This window comes from Anser anser (assembly GCF_964211835.1).
Source record: "Anser anser genome assembly, chromosome: 5".
NCBI lineage: Eukaryota > Metazoa > Chordata > Aves > Anseriformes > Anatidae > Anser > Anser anser.
In genome coordinates, this window is record NC_139725.1 from 38995243 (window position 1) to 39015710 (window position 20468).

The 20468-nt window shown below is 57.7% G+C and overlaps 2 protein-coding genes across 4 annotated transcripts in view; both read left to right on the top strand.

The window, feature by feature from the left end:
• Positions 1-1210: 1210 nt before the first annotated feature.
• On the top strand, positions 1211-9282 carry IFITM10 (interferon induced transmembrane protein 10). Of its 2 annotated transcripts, none has more exons than XM_083838559.1 (3): positions 1211-2469; positions 3406-3823; positions 8392-9282. In XM_083838559.1, the coding sequence occupies exons 1-3, from the start codon at positions 1949-1951 to the stop codon at positions 8539-8541; spliced, it is 1089 nt and encodes a 362-aa protein (XP_083694685.1). In that variant the 5' UTR covers positions 1211-1948; the 3' UTR covers positions 8542-9282. The 2 variants fall into 2 exon arrangements, with proteins under 2 accessions (XP_083694685.1, XP_083694686.1); XM_083838560.1 differs by having other exon boundaries at positions 2445-2539.
• A 5302-nt stretch (positions 9283-14584) lies between these two features.
• Positions 14585-20468, top strand: part of DUSP8 (dual specificity phosphatase 8) — a 36209-nt gene continuing 30325 nt past the window's right edge. Inside the window, exon 1 of one of the 2 annotated variants that reach the window (XM_083837976.1) lies at positions 14585-14756. The gene's annotated coding sequence lies outside the window, so the exon portion shown is untranslated. Of the gene's footprint in view, positions 14757-15037; positions 15450-20468 lie in introns of those variants that run through there. The other variant, XM_083837977.1, reaches the window with a different exon arrangement.

Below are 20468 nucleotides of genomic sequence, written 5' to 3' on the forward strand. Positions count from 1 at the left end.
GTCCTCCTGTGCTTTTCCAGCAGGGCACACAACCCCACAGGCAGCCCGGCCACAGCCCTGTGTTATCTTGCCCAGCCAATGCTCGGGTTTTCATCAGCCCCCCCTCGGTTACTGCAACATCCCTGCAGAAACCCGTCTCTGACAACTTGATAGCTTGCTCCCACGGGACCTGCCCTCACCGCAGACCATGAGGAAAGGAAGGATCGGGCCCCTTGTTGGTGGAGGTAATGTGCTCCTCTGGCTGGCACAGCAATTTGTTGCTTTTAGAAACTATTTTAATAACTGCGAATGACTAAGCACGTTGTTTGGGACTGGTGACTTTTCCTTTTTATGCTCTTTTTTTTGATCTGTTTATTTTTAGGTTCCTTTGGGAGGGGAAAAGGAATGCAGCACAGACTGAAACCAGAGGACAGGAGAGAGAAATCAAGGGAGAGCAGGGAGATGGGATTCACCCTCCCAGGCTGCAGACCACCTTGCTGCTGCCGAGGCTCAGCAACCCACTGAGGAATATCCTAGGGAGGGTAGGAATGAGTCCTGAGGGGCTCGATTACAGGAGAACTATTTTGGGGACAGGAAACATCTTTCTGTTGCAGAGCCCTTAAGGTGGAGGGCTTGTACATGTGAACTTTAAAGACCCATAGAAAATAGGAGCAGTGTTCAAATAATGCAGAATTATATATATATATATTTATTCTTCACATCATTTTTTTAAAGCATCCCATTCACATCAGGACATGCCACATTCCCCAGCACCACCCTGCCACCTCCTCCTACCTCCTCCAGGTCCCCTCTTTGACGTCTCCTCCTGTCCTCGCCCTCCGTCCCTGCCTGACACTAAGAAGAGGAGCAGTACACAACGCTGGCAAGACAAATAAACAACAGGCTCATCTTCAGCTGATGCAAACCTGTTGTTTGCAGGTGGAGGAGCCGATGAGGGAGGAGGACCGGAGACACAGGTGGGGCTGTGCCCCATCCGGGCCGGCAGTCCTGCCAGTGGCACTGCATACTTCAGGGGAAAGCCATGAATGGAATTTGAGGTTCGGGGGATCACGGAGCGAAAGGAAGCTTTGTTCCTTCCTTCTGATCAATGCTGGGAGTCACCCACGCTGAGGTCCTGCCCCTTAGCCACCTGGCTTTGACCTCGCTGATGTCCCCACAGCCTTCTCCAGGCTTGACTACACCAAATAAATGCCATCCGCTGATGTTTTCCCTTCATCATTTACCTTATTTTCCAGTTCATTAGTGACTGTTAAAGACACTAATTTTCTGGGGGACCTCATGGCTCCCTGATGATCATTTTTCACCGTGCTGAAGATTGACTTTTCACTCTGGGGCCCTGAATGGTTAGCCAATACCCAGGACCTTGCAATTCATTACCATTAGGAGGGGAATTAATGGTACAATCTGAAATTCAGTGCAATCCCGCTCATTTAAAGGGTTTATCCCCAAGTTCACAGCCAGGACTGCTTCTCAGGATGTTGGCTGTCCAGCTGGTTTCTCCTCTGACACACACACACAGCAGCGTGGTGTTTAGGACCTTCTCCTTGCTTGCATGGGGCAGCAGCATCTCCTCGGGCAGTCAGCAATCTGCCTGCCAGGGGTTTCACCATTCCTCCTGGAGGAAGGATGCTTTGCACAGCTGCAGGTTGCAAAAAGCCAAGTGAATCAGTTACTATTTCTTAGCTCAGCACTTTGAGGGTAGGCTTAAAGCACTTACAGAGGATTTCCCTTTGCCTGCAGGTAATGCTCATGTAGACTTTTATTTTACCCGGCTTCTTTACAAGCCTTGCAAAATCCTGCAAAAAAAAAAAAAATCCATTTGTAGGATTTCTCTGGGATTTCTCTGCCGCCCTTCCCTGGCACCCTAGCTGCCACCGCAAATCCACCTGCACAGGGCTGGGCTGTGGGGTGGCACGTTGTGTCCCTGTGCCACCACCACGTCCTCCCGATGTCCTGCACGCCGTCCCTGCACCACACCCGCTGCTCTCCGACACCGCATCCCCAGGGGAAGCAGCCTCAGCACCCCAGGTTTTGGCTCCTGGGACGGTTGGCAACTGGAGGCAGAAACCCTTTTGCTGATCCCGTGCCAAGCCCGGGCATGACCAGGTCCTCCTGGGCGACTCCGGCCTTCGTGGCATCCCCACCACCCTCCCCTAACGCGGCCACGCGCCCTGCATCCCGCAGCCAACACCGTGAGGTGCTCGGTGCCTGCAGGATTTATCCCTTCTCCATCCACACAAGGGCACGGATGGCACTTTTTGCCCCACCTCGCTTCTGCCACGCCACGTCCTCGTCGCCCTACCACATGGAGCACATTTGGGGGTGCTGCCCGTTGACCCCCCCACCTCTGCATGCCCCCCCCTTGCTGGGGAGCCCCCCCGGCGCTGCCGTCCCCTCCTCCCCTGGCTCCAGCAGCGAGGAAGAGGCAGTGCTGAGCCGGATATGCTGCGGCTCCCCGCATCCCTCCCCGTGAGTATCCCTGCCTCTCCTCCCCATGCCTTCCGAGGAGACGGATGGACGGACGGACGGGTGGCGAGAGGTGGACTGCTCTCTCCTAATTGCACGGCTACAAGGGGGCTTAGAGGGGCGGGTAACCTCTTCCCACCCCCCCCCTCCCCATTCTCTGTCCTCGTCCCCTCTTCCCCTTCTTCCTCCTCCTCTTCCTCCTCGTCTCCGGCCACGATATTCTCCAAAAGGGAGGGGGGGGGGGGAACTGCTGGCAGGTGAAAGGGATTGGGAAACGCAACCCCATCAGGAATCCCACAGAGATGAGGGCTCAGCAAATAATAATAACAATTAATAGTAATAATAATAATAAAACCAAAGCAGGAGAGAGCGAGGGGGAGCAGGGAGGACGCGGCTGCTGTGCCGCACCGAGCCAGCTCCGCCGCACAGCCCGGCAAAGCCCCGCGGCGGCCTCCAGCAACCCGCTCCCATCCCGGCATGGGACGGGGAGCAGAAGGCCTGGACGGACGGACGGACAGACAGCCGGACAGCTGGAGGGCTGCGGGCAGGAGCGGGGGGCTGCGCGGCTGTCTGGCAACTCTCCCTGCAGCACCGCCACCCCCCCACTCTTCCCGAGCGCTTCCCCGTGCCTCGATTTGTTCCCTTCTTTCTGTGCTGCCCCGTAATTTTCCCCTCTCCCCTCACCAATTTCTCCCTTTCCGAGATGCAGCCACGGCTCTGTGGTCCCCTGCTCTCCCCTCCCCTTCCTCCTGCCCTCCCCATCCTCTCCTCTGCCCGCTCCCTCGCTCCTCTGCCCGCTCTCTCCTCCGCCACCCGCTCCCTCTCTCTGCCTCCCACCTCCCCCCCACGTCCCCCCTTTCTGTCCCCCCCTCCGCTCTGCCCCCCACACCCCGTCACCCCGTCTCCCCTTCCCCTCACCCCCCTTTTTCCCTCCACCAGGGCAGAGCGCGGTGACGCCGCGGCGGCCGCCACCACGGAGAGGACGCAGGACCCCCCCCTGGGCCCCCCGTGCCCCTTCGAGGGGGCGGCCTGGCCCCCCCGGCCCCCCCAGGGTCCCCCCCAGGGCTGCTTCGCCTGCATCGCCAAGCCCCCGGCTCTCCGGCAGGCGTCCCCCGTCCTGTCCCCTTCGTCCGCCGCGCAGCTGATGGAGAGCAAGGGCTGCAAAGGGGACAGCCTGCGGCCGGCGGTCCCGTGCAAGCACTCGGTGGAGAAGAAGACCATGACCAACCCCACCACCGTCATCGAGATCTACCCCGACACCACCGAGGTCAACGACTACTATCTCTGGTCCATCTTCAACTTTGTGTACCTCAACTTCTGCTGCCTCGGCTTCATCGCCCTGGCCTATTCGCTCAAAGTGAGTGCCGAGCGCCCCGGGGAGGGGGGACGGGGACCGGGGGGGGGAGCGCTTTGGGATGTCCCTCACATCCCTGCCACCAACGGGAGGGGATGCTCCCTCTGGGTGCTGGGATGGGGACGTGTGTTGGAGCTGGGGGTGTTGGTTTGGGTGGGGAAGGGGTGTTTGGGCCGGCCCCAGTGTCCCCAGGGGCACATAAAGCTGCAGGGGGCTCCCTGCAGGGGGGCTCCGCTCGTGCTGGATGTGCTCGGTCCCCTCTTGGGGGGGGTCAGAGAGCTCAGCAGGACGGGCCCTGGTCCGGCAGCATCGTGTCGTGGGGCAGGAGGGGAAGCTGCTGGCCAGCATCACCCAGCTGCCGGCAAGCGGCAGGGGGACAGGTTGGCAAAGCACAGAGTAACCCTGCCTCGTTGCTTCCTGCCCTTTCTCTTGTTAAAAAACCCCAAAAGGGGAAAGCTGCAGGGGGAGCAGCCAGGCCGGGATGTGGGATTGGGGCACCAGAGCACCCGGTGGCTATGGGAAAGGGCCTGGGGCTGCCCTGCCCTGCCCTGCCCCAAACCACCCGAATGTGCACACAGAGCCCGGGGGCTGCGGGGCGGCCCCGCTCGTGTCAGCTCGGGGACAGCGGCTAGCTGGTGCCTGCTGGCAGCAGCACTTTGTGGGAGGCCAGCGTGCAGGGCGGCCTCGCCACAGAAACAGATCGATTCACCCCAAAGTGAGCCCAGAAGTAAGCCGGGGCTGGAGCATCGCGCCGGGACAGAGCATCGGTATGCAAAAAGTCTAGAGGGCATAAAAATCTGGTGTGAAAATAAATAACTGGTGAAAGGGAACAGAAATGGGCAAGTTTGCCCTGAATCGGGGAGAGAAAAATAGAAGATGGCTGTGGCAGGCTCTTTTGGGAAGCGGTAACTGCGGGGTGGACGTGGTGGTCCCCGCACGGACATGGCACGGAGCCGAGCTGAGCATGTAGAAGCTGTCCTGCTCTGCTCTGGGAGCTCTCCAGCGGCTGGGACTCCTTGCCAGAGGGGAAAACACCAGGAAAATGTCCCTCGGGGACACAGGTCAGAGCTGGCACACGGCAGGAGGGCTGGCGAGAGCTTGGTGCCTCTCAGGCTGCTGCGGGGCTGGGACGAAACAGGGACACGGAGGTGGCAGCAAAAGGTTTGGGCTGGGGAGCCCCTGGGGTGCTGGGGAAGGCATCGGGGACCTTCCCGTAACGCTGTCCCCACCAGGTGGGATGTTAGGGGCACTTCTCCTGAAGCCTGTTTTCATCTCTTCTGCAGCCAGCCAGGCTTTGCAGGTCCCTCTGCAGCCAGGTGCGAGGGCGGTGGGGCAGCAGCGAGCTGCACCCCAGCTCCTGGGGGATTTCTGTGCTTCGTAGGGCCCGAGCAGGGTGCTGATAGGGCTTCCCCTCCCCGAGCCCTCCCTGGGACCTGTGAAGGAAGAGCCCTTGGCCACCAAAGCCCATGTTTCCTGGTCGAGCTGCAGTCTGTACGCTGGTGGCACCGCACGGCTCCCCAGTGAGGGCTTTTTCATTTCCCTTAAATAACTCACACGTCTAGAGACCTCAGGAGCGACTGCTTTTGTTATCGCAAACAGCACGCTGCCATGAACGTCACCTGCTCTTGCCAGGCTGATGCTGCTAATAAATCAGGGGCTCCTCTGTGCCCCAGGCCCCAGAGGTGTTCCAGCGGGTGCCTCAGCACGCAGCCGCCTTCCCACCCGTTTCTGCACACTCTGGAAGCAGATCAGGGAGCTTCGCTTGGGCTGTGAGGAGATCAAGGCAGCGAGAAGCTCTCGCGGCCCCTTCAGCCCGTGAAGCTGCTCTTGGAGCTTTCCTGCCACCAGGAGACGCAGGGTGGCCCGGCACAGCCCCCTGAGCTCTCCTTGCCTGCCCCTCAGCACCCTGCCTTGGGTGCTGCTGTTTGCTGCCCCCTCTTGCTGCCCGCTGACCTTCTCGAGTGGAAGCGGACCGGCAGAAATCCCCAGTGTTTATTAACCCCGAGGAGCAGGGAGTGCCTCCCAGGCGGGCTCTCAGTCCGCTCTTCAGGAGGAGCAAAGGTTTTTTGGTGGGGAGAAACTGATGGCAAGAGCCAGGTGATGGATGGCACAAGGGCGAAACGTGGGCTGGAGAGGTCCCAGGCAATCCACAGAGCAAACAAACCTGAGGGTGCCCTCCGGAGCAAGAAGCTCCTGATGCAGAGGGAAGCAGAGCCCTGCTTGGGAATGGGTTTACAGGCAAACCAGCCTCTTCCCAAAGCATCCATCCAACCAGCTGCTGGCTGAATACTAAGCGCCAGGCTGCCTTAAATACGGCCTCTTTAGACTCGTTATCAACAAACCATTTGTCTCCTCCGGGAAGCTGACGCAGCACTTTGCACCCACCCGGCAAGCTCTCAGCTCCTAAAAATGAGAGGGGCTGAGCCTGGGAGCAGGAAAGGAGGTGGAAAGGGAGCGGGAAGCAGCAGGGATGGAAAAGGGGGCTTGCACATCGCATGCGGTGGAAGAGAGGTGGGTGGGTGCAAGCATGGAGTGGGGTTGAAGGAGCTGAGGTGAGAAGCGGGGTGGTGGGAGCCGAGGAGAGCGCTTGGAGAGGGAGGTGAAGGCAAAACTCCAAGGGGATGAAGGGCAGGGGATGCAGGTGGGAGAGCAGAGAGAAAGAGCCCTTGGGGACCAGCCTGCTGGAGGTGGAGGAAGAGAAGGTGAGCAGCAGGGAGGTGGTAGGCGAGCAGGGGTGGAGGAAAGGCCACCGCCACCTTGTGCTGGTGACATGGAGGAGGGAAGTAGAAACTGCCAAGCTGGGTCAGAGCTAAGCTCTACCTTGGCGGTGTCTCCAGAAAGCCACCGTGCAGTGCTCTGGGGGAGCGTGCAGTGCTCTGAGGTCAGCAGGTGCAGGATAAGCATCCCGAGCCTTCTCCGAAATTATTATTACGTGGGCCGAAATCCCCTAATAATTTCTGGCAAGGTGGTAAGGTCAAAATGACAATGAGAAAAGTAACTGTGACTAAGGAAACACCACATCTGGGCTCAGAGAGGAGGGGTTGTGACCCTGGGGACCTGTCCCCACCTTGGGAAGGGAGGAGACAGCTTCCAGGCTTTGACCACGAGCAATTTGGAGCAAGAAACACCTCTTCTTTATGCTCATGTGCTGCAGGGGCTCTGGCACTCGTCTGGAGCTGGTAGGAGGAGCTGGTCCCACAGCAAGGGGGCCAGCAGCAGGCACCAGCCGCACCACTCCGCGGGGTTTGTCTTTGGGTTCCCCGGCGGGACGCAGAGCAAGGTTCCCCGAGGCTGCCCTGCACCACAGGGCCTGCTGCCCCAAGGCAGAGCCCCACGTCTCCCAGCATCTCCCCAGGCTTCCAGGAGGATGCGAAATCCCCAGAAATGTTCCCAAGGCGAGTCATCCTGGACACACGGCTGCCAAAAAGGGGCCGCCACGGGCTTGCTGCTGTCCCTCGGGCCATCTCCATCGCTGGAAGCACCGTCTTGAGGACTCGGTCCCTCGAAGCAGCACGGCCCAGCGGGACTGAGGGGCTCTGCTGCCCGTCCCCATGCTGGGCAAGCGGCACCAGGATTTCAGGACAGCACTGCGGGAGGGAGGGAGAAAAAAAAAAAGAAGTGGCTGAGACGTGGTCTGAATGCATCGCAGGATGTTTTCAGAAAGCTCCCGGTCGATAAAAGGCTTTCAATGTTTCTAGGAGGACTCTGGGGCTGGTTGCGGGATTTTACAGCCTGCCACCGACACCTAGTGTTCAGCTCGCTCCTGCTCCACAGCAAGCGCGGGGTGTGAGAGCAGCACGGCCCTCAGCGAGGCACAGCCCTGCACGATCCTGAGGATGCTCCCACCCTGCTGCGGGAAAGGCAAAAAGGGGCAAAAGGCCCTGGTCCTTCCACCCCATGGCCTCTGGGCTCCAGCTGCCGAGGGCCGGCTGCGGGTTTGGAGAGGGGCACAGAGCCCTGCTAGGAGGGGATGGACAGCACCCCTGGTCTGGGGTCTGCTGCTGGGCATCTCCATCCCCTGCCTGGTGGTGCCATCCCCTGCCTGGTGACCCCGTCCCCTGCCTGGTGACACCATCCCCTGCCTGCTAGTGCCACTGCTGCTGCCTGGCAGCCCGGAGGAGGTGTGGACACACGCAAGCTCCTGACCCAGCTGGAGACCCACCCCAAGAAGAGCCCACGGGTGTCCCAGCCTGCAGGATAATAAGACAGCACCTGTGCTTTAGGGCTGGAAGTCAACAGTGGAGATGCCCCCAGCTGCAGGAGAGCTGCAGAAGGAGCTTGGTACCCCAGGGCTGCCAGCCCAGCCCTCGAGCTGTGGTCGGATCCTGCACCGGCTTTGCACGCTGGGTGCCTTGGTGCAGCAGGGGGCACCCAAACACCCCAAGACACCAGCCTTACGGCCCAGATGATGCAAGTCCCAGAGCTGCTAGGATGGCATGGCACGATGAGGAGGATGCGGCAGCACCCAGCTCTCCCTGGGGATGCACTATTATTTTTTAGTACTTTAATTCATGTATTACATAGTAGCACAATACATCTCCCAATTACTTCTCTTTTTTTTTCTGTCTCAGGTCCGGGATAAGAAGCTCCTCAACGACTTAAACGGGGCGGTGGAAGATGCCAAGACTGCCCGGCTTTTTAACATCACCAGCTCAGCCCTCGCCACCTTCTGCATCATCCTCATCTTCATCTTCCTGCGGTACCCCCTCACCGACTACTAGCGCCAGGCCAGCAGCAGCGGCCGCCGCCAGGATGCCTCTATGCCAGAAGTGTCTGCAGTTGTTTCCTGTAGCAAGGACGCAAAAAAATAAAACAACTCCACCTTGATAAAAAAAAAAAAAAAAGTAAACACATAAATAAAAGTTAAATGAGTTTATCAGCCCAGCTGAGCCTACTCTTCCTGGCCGTAGACAGTATTTCGGCTGTTGTAGGAAAGGGTTTCACTTGTACAGCAGTGCAGGGAGGAAGGCAGACCAAGAAAAGCTTATTTTATGGCAAATAAAGCTATGTGACGAGGGCATGCGGAGCTGAGAGCTGAGTGTGACTCGCAGCTGCAAGTATGGCCCTGGGGGTCTGTGGGGTGCAGCCGGGGCTGGGGGCATGGTTGGGGTGCGGGGTGGTGGGAGGAAAGCAACGTGCCTGGGACCCTGAGGCCAGTGGGATGGCAAGGCTCAGAGCACGTCAGGTGTGATCAGGCCGCCCACCACCCTTCCACACACCTTTTATTTTCCTTTTCTGATGCATTTCTGTTGAATTTCACCCGCCAGTTGAAATAACTTACTGTCCCCAGAGAGTCCCAAAGCCTCCAGATGAACCCCAGTGTATTAAAGGGCAGATTTCTCCTCGGGATGGCCCAGCAGTGCTGAGAAGGAAGGCACCTTCTGGGGAAGTCACACACCCCCCCCCCAAACTGAGTGCTGCTGTATTTCTGTAAGACGGTCAATAAAGATACCTCTGATGTCTGGTCTGCTGCGCTGACTCTTTGGGTTGTCCTCCCCTCTCCCACTCTGTGCATGAAGAGAAAGAGAAAAATGCCTCAAATGCATGGCAAGAATTGGCCTAAAACCCAAAATGTGTGGGGCAGATTTAGATGTCACCACAGGACTGAAGTGGGAGGCACCTCCTGAACTACCAAAAATCCGGGAAGCGCATCGCCCTCTGTGAGCCCCCATGCCCCGTGGCCACCCTGCGGGTGGTATTCCGGGGAGCCAACCCCAACTTCTCGCCCTGCTCAGAACACACACAAAAAAAAAATAAAAAATTATATATATATAAAAAATCAGAGCTGGCAAAAATCAAGAGCAACCCAAAGGCAGCCTCTCCTGCCTTTAACCGGCGTGACAAATGGGCTGCCAGCATCTTCCCCCGACGGACTGCCTCTTTAATGAACCAGGGGGAACACTGCACTGACTCCGCAGCATTTCTGCATGCACAAACTGTCAGGCACAGACAGGGTGGACTATTATCAGCAACCCTCACGTTTATTATTTGTTGCTGGCAACACCCACCTTGTACGAGGCATCTCCGTGCCAAGGCTGAAGTGTGCTGTGGAGGGGCTGAGGTGCACAGCAACCCTGCAAATTGATCGGGCGCATCTCTATTTTATTTTATTTTATTTTATTTTATTTTATTTTATTTTATTTTATTTTATTTTATTTTCTGATTTTATTTTATTTTAATCTTTGAGGGAACAAAGGAAAGAAAAGCAGCAGCCAAATACAACAGGTACTCTCATCGCTTTTTTTTTTTCTTTTTTCCCAATTGTACAGGAAAATTCTGGAATTTCAGGGTTTGCCAAGGCTGCCACCCAACATAACAGAAGGGAGGATTTCAAGGGCTGCTTCTGTGCCTTTTCACTTCTGCCACTCACAACTTCACTGGGCGCTCTCCAGCTCGCACCTTTTTTTGGCTGCGAAGCCGCAGCCTCTGTTGCATTCAGCAGCAGGAGCGAAAACCGAGCGGAGGGGGTGGAAGAGAGGAACCGTCTTGGCTTGGGAAGCCATTTGATATCGGGAGTGATGGTCGCATTGCCACATGAAGATTTAATTGTATTCCTCCAGGAAATTTAGCTTGGCAGGTTGATGAGGATTTCTTTTTTTTTCTTTTTCTTTAGCTCCAGAGGGGGGAAACGGGAAGGCGGGGGGGGTGGGGATTATTTGCCACTAGTCAGTATCGTTAGGTGGTGTCTAAAATATTGCTCCTGGTTTGGGGCCCCCATACGTGACAGGCTTTTGGTGGGGGCTCAGGAAAGGCTGCCAAGGCTGGTGATGGGAGGAGAGGCTGAGCCTGGAGAAGAAACGGCTTCGGGGGGGACCTCGGAGCATCAGCAGAGGCTGATGGAGACACGGAGCTGAATTTTTACACATCACGAGGTCCTTCCCGGACCAACATCTGCTCTTTGTGGTCTCTGCAGACCGACGGCCCCGCCAGCAGCTCGAGGAGCTGCAGCTCCTGCCCGCCTGCAGCCGTGCTGCGGGATGCAGGCAGAGGGCCCCCGCACACCGCTCCGCCGTGGTCCCTGCTGCCCAGCACCACCAGCAAGCCGAGGAGGACAAGAAGGTGGCTTTGGGCACCAGGAACCTCTCGAAATCACCTTGCGAGGCCGTGCAGAGCAGAGGGGTGTGGGTGCCCTGGCGTGTGAGCAAACACCGCCGTGCTTACGCAAGCCCCAGGCTGGGTGATGCCACCTCCGTGCGAAGGCTGCCGAGCCAGTTTGCAGGCAAATCCCAGCTGGGTTAAACTGGTTTGGATTTCCTCCCGGCAGCAAACGTGACCCCGTGGCTCTCCTACGTCTACACGGGTTGGCTGTGATAAATAGGGCAAGCTGCAGCGCGGCGCTGGCGGCTAATTCGGGTAGCGACCTCCCAGCCCGGCCCAGCAGCTCCGCGTTCCCACAGGGGGAGAGCTGCCAGCCCCTGATTTTGCATCGATACCCAAATTACAGTACAAAGGGGGGGCCTTCCCAAAGTCCCTTCACCACTGTATTTTCAAAGGTGTCTCATCGGGCCTCGCGGAGCTGCAGCCTTGCCGAGTGCCACTGGGTCCTGGTCTGGCATGGGAGCTGGGCACCGCAGCACCGCTGGAGCTGCAGACCTGCAGATGCAGGGGGAGAAGTGGGGTGCTGATGGAGCTGCCTCTGCCCCACTCTCTGCCGGTATTCGGGGCAGGATCGGGCTGCACAGATCCTGCGGCGCCCAGCTCGCCGCCCGGACCGGTGCGGGGAAGGAGGGGGAGGCACAGATGGCAGCAGATGCTCTCATCAGTGAAAACGGTTTAAGCGACGTAGGAAACAACAACAACAAAATCCTAGCAACTGGTGAGCAGCTGAACAAAAACCTGCAGAGGGGCAGGGAAAAAGGGTCTGGAGCTGACAGAGCCCTCACCCCTGCGCTGAGCCGGGCTGGTTCATATGCAGCAAGGAGCAGTGGGAGAAGAAAGAGGGAAGACCATGCCTTGCCCCCAAGAAGCATGGGGCAAGGATCCTTTTTTAAGGCCTGGCTGTACAGAAACAAAACCGTTTAGCACCTCTCTCCTTCCCCTGGCCCCGTCCTCTCCCTCCTGCTGCCCTTAGAGGTGTGAGCGTGACCCCAGGCAGCTTCTGGCACACCAAAAAGTGAATTCCTCACTCAGCCTCGCTTTCCAGGACAAAGCCACGTGCATGACCACAGCATTTCAGCCTGCAGGGAGAAAGGCCAGCTGTGCTAAGGGTTGTCACCGCAAAGCCTCTAGGAGAGCTAGCTGCCACCACCGGCTTTGCATCCCGCAGTGTGCTCGCTCCGTGCCCGGTACAAAGGTCCCGCTCCTCCCATCCCCTGCCTTTGACCTGTGCTCCGTGCCAAGGGAATTTACTCAACGCACGACTTTGTGCTGCTTTCCCCTTCTCCCTTTGGCAGGAACGCCTGGCAGCACAGAGCCAGGGCTGCAGAAGGAGCGCTGCTGCAGCACGAAGAGGAGCGGCACGGCGTGCAGACCCCCAGCCTCGCACTGCTGCAGTCAACCCGCTGCGCGCTCGCTGCTTCTGCTACATGCACGCGCTGCAGCTGGAAGTGCTGAGCCACGCCGGGCGCAGGCAGATATTTTTCTTCTCGGGGAAACCAAGAAAGAGAGATACGTTGTGCAGCCCTCCCTGCGAGAAACGAGGCTGCCTCGTGATGCTGCTCGGGGCTTTCTCCTGCTCACGCACTGTGCAGAGCGCGGTGACACCATTTGGGGCTTTGCGGGAGGCAGGCAGCGAGCGGGGCTCCCCCAGGTAGCGCTCCTCCTCACAGGCTGCACCAATAGCCCGGCACAGAGCACCAGCCGAGAGTAAAAAATACATATATTTGTGCATTTAAAGCAATTGCAGGTTGGTGAACAAGTCTCTCCTTTTTGATGGACTCGTCGGTTTGGCAGCAGTTTCTTTCTCTCGGTTTTTAGTTTCGCACTTGGCCTGCGATGGCAATTACGGGTCTTGGAAAACGTTTTAGCAAAAACTATTACGTGTGCTAGCGCAACTTGCATTCAAACCACGTAGCTGGGATGCAATCAATCTTCAGATGCGCCTGAAATCTGGGGAAGAGGAAAAAGCAGAGTGAGGCGAAGAGGGTGAATTCTTTTTGAAGTGCTTTTTATCCGAAATAAAGCACTCCCCGTGAGCGACGAGCAACTGGCTGCAGTGTTTTTGCTCATTCTGAGCGTGCCGGGGAGGGGGGACCCGGCCCCTGGCGGTGACAATGGCTTCACATCTGGTACATGGGAGCCGGGAGCACGACGCTGCTTTGTTCTGCCCGTGTGACCATCACAGCACCATCCCAGCTCTCCCTGCTTCGTTTCCCATGTGTAACGTAGGGATGCTGAGGGTCTGGTGAGCGTGGATGAGCACCCATGAGCCCTGCCCTCGGCTGAACGCCGCGCTGATAGCACCGCAGAGAGCGGGGAGCCCTTCTCGGCATAGCCAGAACCACGACTTTCAGGTCGGACGGGGTCGGGATCTAAATCGGGTTCGCTTGAGGCTTTGAGAGTCAGGTGAAGTTCTGCAAGCCTCCCTCGCCACCTGCTCCTGGCCCCTGCAATCCTGGCAGTGGTTTAGTGCCCGTGAATCATTTGTTTTGCTTTCTCCCCCCAGCCCGGCACAGCAGCAGTGGGTGTGGGAGAGCTGCCCAGCCGTGGGCCTGAGCATCCCGTGAGAGCCACGTCCCCCCCATCCCCTGGCTGGAGGAGCATCTCCCCCTCTCCTCCTGTTTGCTGCTTGCTCTGCAGGTCAGACCTCAGCGGGAGTTAGCAGCTCAACCTATCCCTTCTTTTTCCTTCTTTTGCCCCTGAAAAGGGGTCTTTCTTATTTTTTTTAGCCCACGAGTGCTCCAGAGCAGGTAGAGAAGCAAGGCCCCGTGCTAGCACAGCACCTTCCCACCAGTTATGCTACCAGGACCTAAACCCACACAGTTTAGAGGCACGTGGTGGAGTAACCCTGGTTTTGCAGAATTTTCCCCACCAACACGCTTTGGACTGATTTTTGTGCCAGCAGAAGAGAAGACAGCGAGATTTTTAGCATCACGGTGTGTCCCAGCAGCCGGGGCTCTACACCCTTGGTGCTCTACAAAAAAAAAATGACACCGTGTGTTTGGAGAGAAGAGAGTTAATTCCAAAACGCCCGGCATCCGTATCAGCAGCGGGGAGGAAGGTTCCCTTGATTTCCTAAGCGCCAGCAAAGCTTCTAAACCCTAATCCCTCGCTAAGCTGGAGCTGCCGGGCCACGTCCAAGGACAAACCCCCAGCTCCGTCCTCCACCTGCACATGGGCCACGTGGCCTCCACGTCCTGCTGAGGTGTGGGATGACGGAGACCGGGCTGAGGTCAAGCCTTCACACCATATCGGCCTCCATCCTCGTGCCTCCATCGGCCTCGTGTTGTGTTGGTCTCCATCGAGTCCGCCTTTGGTGGCCACCAGCGGGGTGCTGGGTGAGGCTGGCAGCGGGGACCGGAGGCCGGACCCCGAAAAAGCCTCCGGAGTGGATGTTAACACCCAGATTTCGGCAGCGGGAAGGCCGGCCTCCCTCAAAGCACCTCCACCTGCCCTCCACTTCGGGGGGTGGGGGCACCCCACCTCCGCGCACCCCCCTCAGCATCCTCTCCGCGCCTCTCCGCGCCCGCGGGGCTGCCGTCACCCTGCCCAGCTCCTCCCGCGCTGATTGGCTGCGGGTGACGTCAACGCTTTTTTTTTCTTTTTTTTTTTCCTTTTTTTTTTTTTTCCTTCCCCCCCCCCCCCCCCCTCCTCCTCCTCCCTCCCTCCCGAGGCATGACCTCATCGCCGGCGCATTCCCGGCGGCGCGGAGCGGCGCGGAGCAGCGCGGAGCTGTGCGCACCCGGTGCGCGCCCCGGTGCGGGATGCGGGCCCCGCGGCACCGCCAGCGGCCGCGCCAGCGGAAAACCCGCGGAGCGGCGCGGCTGGCCCCGCCAGGGTCAGTGCGGGCCGGGGGGGGCGGCCGGGGCGGGGGGGGGGGCTCTCCATCCCCTCTGGGTGCCCGGAGGGGAAAAACGGGGAGGGGTGTTTGCGCGCAAGGAAAAAAAAATGAGGTCGGAAAGCATCGAAATGGGGAGTCTGGGGGGGTTTGGGGGGCAGCATTGTAGGGGGAGAGGGTGGGGAGGTGGGGAGGTGGGTGTCCCCAAGGGTATGGGGTGGGTGGGGAGGTGTTAGGGTGGCATGGGGTGGGAGGGGATGGGGTGGGAAGGTGTTTCTGCTTGGTGCTGGGGGGAGCGTTTGGGTTTGGGGAGGATGAAGGAGCTCAGAGGGGCACCCCGTGTCCTTGGCTTTGAAACGCAGCCGGCATGGGTTCGGCACCGCTTCGCTGCTGCGGCTCCGAGCGACTGACGAGTTGAGCTGCCCCTTGGAAATCATCCCCTTGACCTCCCCTGATGTGCGGGGAGCAGTTGACCTTCCCCCCAAGTTATCACATAGTGATAAACGTTGGTTTCTGTGTGCAGCGCTGGTTGTTTTTACAAGATCCGTGATTATTTCCCTTATTGATAAATAAGTTCCTTCTCCTTCCTGCTCTGCCCCCCACCCCTTTCTCCTCCCCCAGAATTAAATTCCTGAGCAACAGCAAAAGCTGATGTCAGTGCTTCAGCTCACATTGGGGGAGCTCTGTGCACAGGTCAGTAATTTGCGGTTTTGGTGGAGGGAAGGACGCGGTGCGGTGCTGTTTTGTTAAGGATATTTGGATTTTCAGGGCACGGATGCGTTTGTCGTTTGCACTGCGGCGGTGTCAGCAGCTCCCCGGTGGGCAGCGCAGCTCCGCATGAGCATGTGTCAAAGAGCCCGTCCCTGTCCCAGGCAGCTAGCAGGGACGAGTGACCCCCTCTAACTTGGGGTGCAAAGACAGGGACCCCCCAGGGAATGGTCGAGAAGCCTAGGGAGCAGCAGGCAATGCTGAGGATCGTGCCTGGCAGCCCAGGGGCCATGTTAACCTTGAAAGCAGCCTGCCCGTGGAGCGGTGTCTGAGGCTGGCTCGTATTGTCTGGTCCTCTGCGAGGGCGAAAGGCTCAGGGCATGGCAGAAGCGGGGCTGCAGGGAGCTTTGTTTTCCAAAGGGCTGGATGCTCTGGGGCTGGATGCTCGGGGGCTGGATGCTCGGGGGCTGGCGCATACAGGTTCGGCCTCTGTCAGCTGGTGGAGGGCAGCTGTGCCGGGAGGATGCTCCGCGCTGCAGAAGAGACTTTGTTGGCTTTGGCTTGCTTTGTTTTTCCTTGCGATGGCTCCCAGAGCAAAATGAGCTGCTGCAGCAAGAAAACCCACCTACCTATAGCTGGATGGATGGGGGATTTCTGGCTAGAATAGCCACGAGGGCTATGCGGATGTCTTCTCCCCGGCTGTGACGGGCACAGCCATGCTGGCAGGGTGCGTTTGGGGAGGGCTGCCCGAGCGGCTGGGACCAGAGGGGACATTTGGGGCTGCCGAGCAGCAGCTGGATGCTGGGATGCCTCTCTGCAATGGCAGAGCCTCTGAATCGCTCTTGAATTGTGCTGCTTGCATCGCTCGGAATTGGTTCGAACAGCACAAACCTGGCTGCGGGTGGTCTGCGAGCGCTGCTGCCGAGATGGCAGCGGTGCACACCAAAGGGGTTTTCACGCGGAGCTTCAGCCCACCCTGGCTTGCGGCTGTCCCTGCCTTGACGCAAGGTAAGGGAACAGGGGAGGAAGCCCTGGATCCAGCACTGCTTTTTGGAATCCAGCTTCAGCTAGGATTGGGAGACCCGAGCAAGCTGGCCGAGCTCCTCAAAAGCATTCACAGCGGGAGACTCACTGCGTGGAGATTATGGCAAATATAGCACAGGGTTTGTATGCCCTGCATGTTTTTGCTGGGTGCCAGGCACCTTGCCGAGAAAGCCACTGAGGTGCCTGCATTTGGAGAGTTTGTCCTCTAAAATTCAGCACAACGCAATTATGATTGCCCAAAAGCCTGAGAGGGCCGGGTAAGGCTTCTCATAGCGTGTGGCCCACAGAAAACCGGGGTTCCCCCTGCGACCTCCTGCCCAAAAAAACCTCCCCAAAGGGGGCTGCGGCTCAGCAGGATTTCTCCAAATGACTTCTCTCGGCACGGGGATGGATTGAACAAGGTCCTACTCCATCCATCGCTACCCCTTCTCCCTGCACCAGCTGTGTTAATCCACGTAACAAACACGGGGTATGCTAAAGGTGCCTTCCTCTTCTGCTTTGTTCCATTGCCCGTAAGTGAGGCTGCTGGTAGGGATCAGAGGTTAGTTTCTCTGTGGCGCAGCTCTGTTCAGGCTCGGATCCCAAAGCCCCGGCTGTGCGCAGGTGCAGAGCACGTTCACAGTATCTGGGATGGGAGCAGGAAAAGGAGGTGCTCCAGTGCTTGGCAGCCTTAATTTATGGCCCTGGCTTGTAGGACACCGCCGTCATCCTCAAACAGCTACAGCAAACTCAATCTGCTGGGGTGATAAAAGAAATGCAGCTTGCAAATGCCTGCACCTCTGCCTGGCGGGGCAGCTGGAAGACCAGCCTAGGAGGTGTGGGTCCTTTTCCCCTCCGCTGTGGGATGAATGGCAGCATCTGGGAGAGCTGGCTGCGGGGACCTGCTCCCGTTCCTCTTCTCACCCTGCTCCTCTCCTTGCTGCTATGCAGAGGGAGCTCCTGCAGCCAGACCTTCAGCGCCGTCCTCACCCAGTGGGGAAAGCCGGCGAGCGCTCCTCGGCATCCTGCTGCCCTCTGGGTTTTAAAACCTGTTTTTCAAGCCTTAAAATTTCGTCTCTGAAGATACACCTGTCCCACCTGAAGCCGAGTGGGAAGGAGGCACCTGACATGCTTGGGGAAGGCAGGCGAGTGGCCTGGGATCGTCCATCAGATAAGGAGCTAAACAAGCTCTCTGCTCAAGATTTTTCTCAAGCTTGCTCGGGGAGCCCTGCGCATGCGTGGCGAGCAAGCTTACAGCACAGCCGAGGGAACGGGGGGGTTGTAAAACCCACCGTGCCAATGGGAAATGGAGGCTGAGGCTGCCCGCAGAGCCAGGCAGAGCAGGGAGAGGAGAATCCCCTGCATGGAGGGAGCCTGTGGGTGCTGCAAGGAACGCTCCCGGGGGTTTTGCTGCTGCTCAGGACCTCTGGTTTCCATCAGTGCCAAGTGGTGCTTGTTTGTAGGACTGGCATTTCAGCAGATAGGTGCAGTGTGAGCCCAGGGACTGGGGGAGAACCTGGAGGTGCTCACGGGAAGCTGGTTCCCTGCATGCAGAGTCTGGTAGTGCAAGGAGTGGTGCAGGGGCTGTGCTGTATGAAATAAGCGATGTGCTTTGCACTGACTTCATTTAATTAAGAGCATACCAGCAATGTATACAGGGCTAGAAACCTTTCCTCGATTCTCTCTTTTTGTCCTATTTCTCTCATGTCTTTATTCCATGCTGCTTGGTGTGCATGGAAAGCCCTCGTGATCCCCATTCGCCCACCTTGGTGTGCATGTGCACGACTTGCCTGCATTCCTTGTAACTTTCCTTTTAAACCAAGCCTTCGGGTTTCTCAGGGCAGAGACCTCATGTCGTTCAGGAATTTCTCTGGAGCACTTCAGGGTGCCCTCGCAATTTGCAGAGGAGGTTCGCCGGGTGGCATTTCTGTAGGGTGAGTTATGGGGAGCCTCCTTTCTGAGCCTGCTGATGACTGGGAACGGGTCATTTGGTGACCAGAAGGACAAGACGACCCGTTCTGGTGTTGAAGTCACGCCTGCTTTGAGGGACAGAGGTTGGACTGGGTTTGCTCCTGAGGCCTTTTCCATCCTAAATGATGCTATGACTGTTCCGTAGCTGCCTGCCTTCCTGCTGCTCCCAGGCTGTTGTAAAATGCCTGTGGTTAGGCGGTGATGGCAAGGGGACCTGAAACGCGGCAGACCACTGCTTTGATCCCGTATGGAGATTGCAGTGACAGCACGGCCCTGGCATCCAGCCCCCATAGCCTGTCCTCCCGCGCTGCTAAAGCCGCGCTAAAGCCGCGCTTCTGCTCTGTCCCTGCCTCCCGGCCTTACTCAGCTGGCACATAGGTGCATGGTGTGCCCACATCCACAGCTTTTCATCTGCCTGTTTTTTTTTTTGTTTTTTTTTTTTTTCTCTTATATAGCAGGGGATTTAGTTCTTTGAGGAGCACTGCTGTCTAAAGCGAGCAAGCAGTAATTCAGCTGATGCAGCAGAAGCCCTGGTGGGAACAGACTGCTTATTAGGTGCTTGCAGGTTTTTTTCTTCAAGCAAGTCAAGCCATCCCCATGCATTAAACCTGTATCTGCTTCAATTACACACCTCCCCTTGAAACCCAGCCTCTGCTGGGTAAATCCAGGCCATCCAAACACTGAGGGTCCCTCGCTCTCCTTCTTTTGAAATGCAGCATCCCCAACCGTTTTCACCTTGCCATCAACAACCCCAGACTCCGAGCTTGTGATGGCAGCCTGGTCCTGCTCGAGCTGTATCTCGAGTGGAGTTATTCATGCCATCTCCTGCTGCTTGGCTGCGAGCCTTGCATGGGGATCAGGCGGGCGCATCCCCAGCCTCGCTTGGCACCGGCGGCTGATGAGCGGAGAGCTGGTGCCGAGAGGGTGCCAGCACTGCTGACAGGCGAGCTGGCCCATGGAAAATACATTCACTGCGTGTACGTGGGGCAGGAAAGCTGAGCAGTGAATGGCCATCCCCATCTAACGCCCATCTAATGCTCAGCGGACCCTGTAGGGATGTCCCAGGTGGCACTCCGAATTATTCTGCAGGGTGCTAGAGGGGCAAAGCGCCTCCAGCACGCCGAGTGAAGTTGGCTGATGGAAAAAAAGAAAAAAAAAATGAGGGGGAAAAAAAGAATGCAAATCTCTGACCGGGCAGAATCTCCCTAGACACATCCTTTTGTCGAGCATTTGCATTGTACCATTAAAAATAGATCGGTGCATTCTCCGCTTGCTTGCTGAATGCTGATGCCTGTAATTCTGTGTCATCCTCGCAATCCCTCCTGCTTTGAGCTTGGCTGCCTCTTTGTCTGGCACCTGAGCAGGGTTCATTCAGCAGTAACTGATACAGAGATAAGTGCGAGCTCCGCTGGAGTCGTGCCAGGCAGGTGGGAAGGTGAGGAGGGCTGAGCTGGTGGCACCTCGCTGGGGTCAGCCCTACGCGGGCAAGGCTGGGTGTGCTCACACACACTTACAGTCGTGGGAGCCCCACCAGTGATCAGTTGGATCTTCTGGTGTGGAAGCTGGCAGGAGGATGGGGGAGCTTTGGGTTTATGTCCTGATGCATCACTTTATTTATTTATTCATTTTGAAACTGAGAAAATCCCGTGGTACACAACGCCGTGATGCCCAGCCCAACAGGCTGACCTGTGGGACTTCTCGCACCAGGAGCTGTAGGGGCTGCAGGGCAATGTGGTCAATAGGCTCGTGCTTGTCTGGTGTGGTGAGGATGGAGGGAGAGCTGCCAAACCCTTTGTCTGACCCCCGTGTCACCTCAGATTAAACAAACGAAACCAGCTGGTGACAAACCACAGCCCCCAGGGCAGGAGGAGGGAGTGGGGTAGGGATGCTAGCTTGGTCATTGCCTGTCCTGGGTGTCTTTTCTTGATGAAGGTAATCCTTTTCAACCCCAAGTTGGTGCTTTCTCATTGTGTCTTGACAAGACGTAGAGCCCCAGCTGACAAGTGCTAA

Bases quoted from the DNA above. Each gene is read 5' to 3' on its own strand.
- IFITM10 (XM_083838559.1), top strand. From the start codon at position 1,949: ATGTCCTGCACGCCGTCCCTGCACCACACCCGCTGCTCTCCGACACCG. The intron at 2,470-3,405 runs GTGAGTATCCCT...TCCCTCCACCAG, and splicing joins GGCTCCCCGCATCCCTCCCC to GGCAGAGCGCGGTGACGCCG. The intron at 3,824-8,391 runs GTGAGTGCCGAG...TTTCTGTCTCAG, and splicing joins CCCTGGCCTATTCGCTCAAA to GTCCGGGATAAGAAGCTCCT.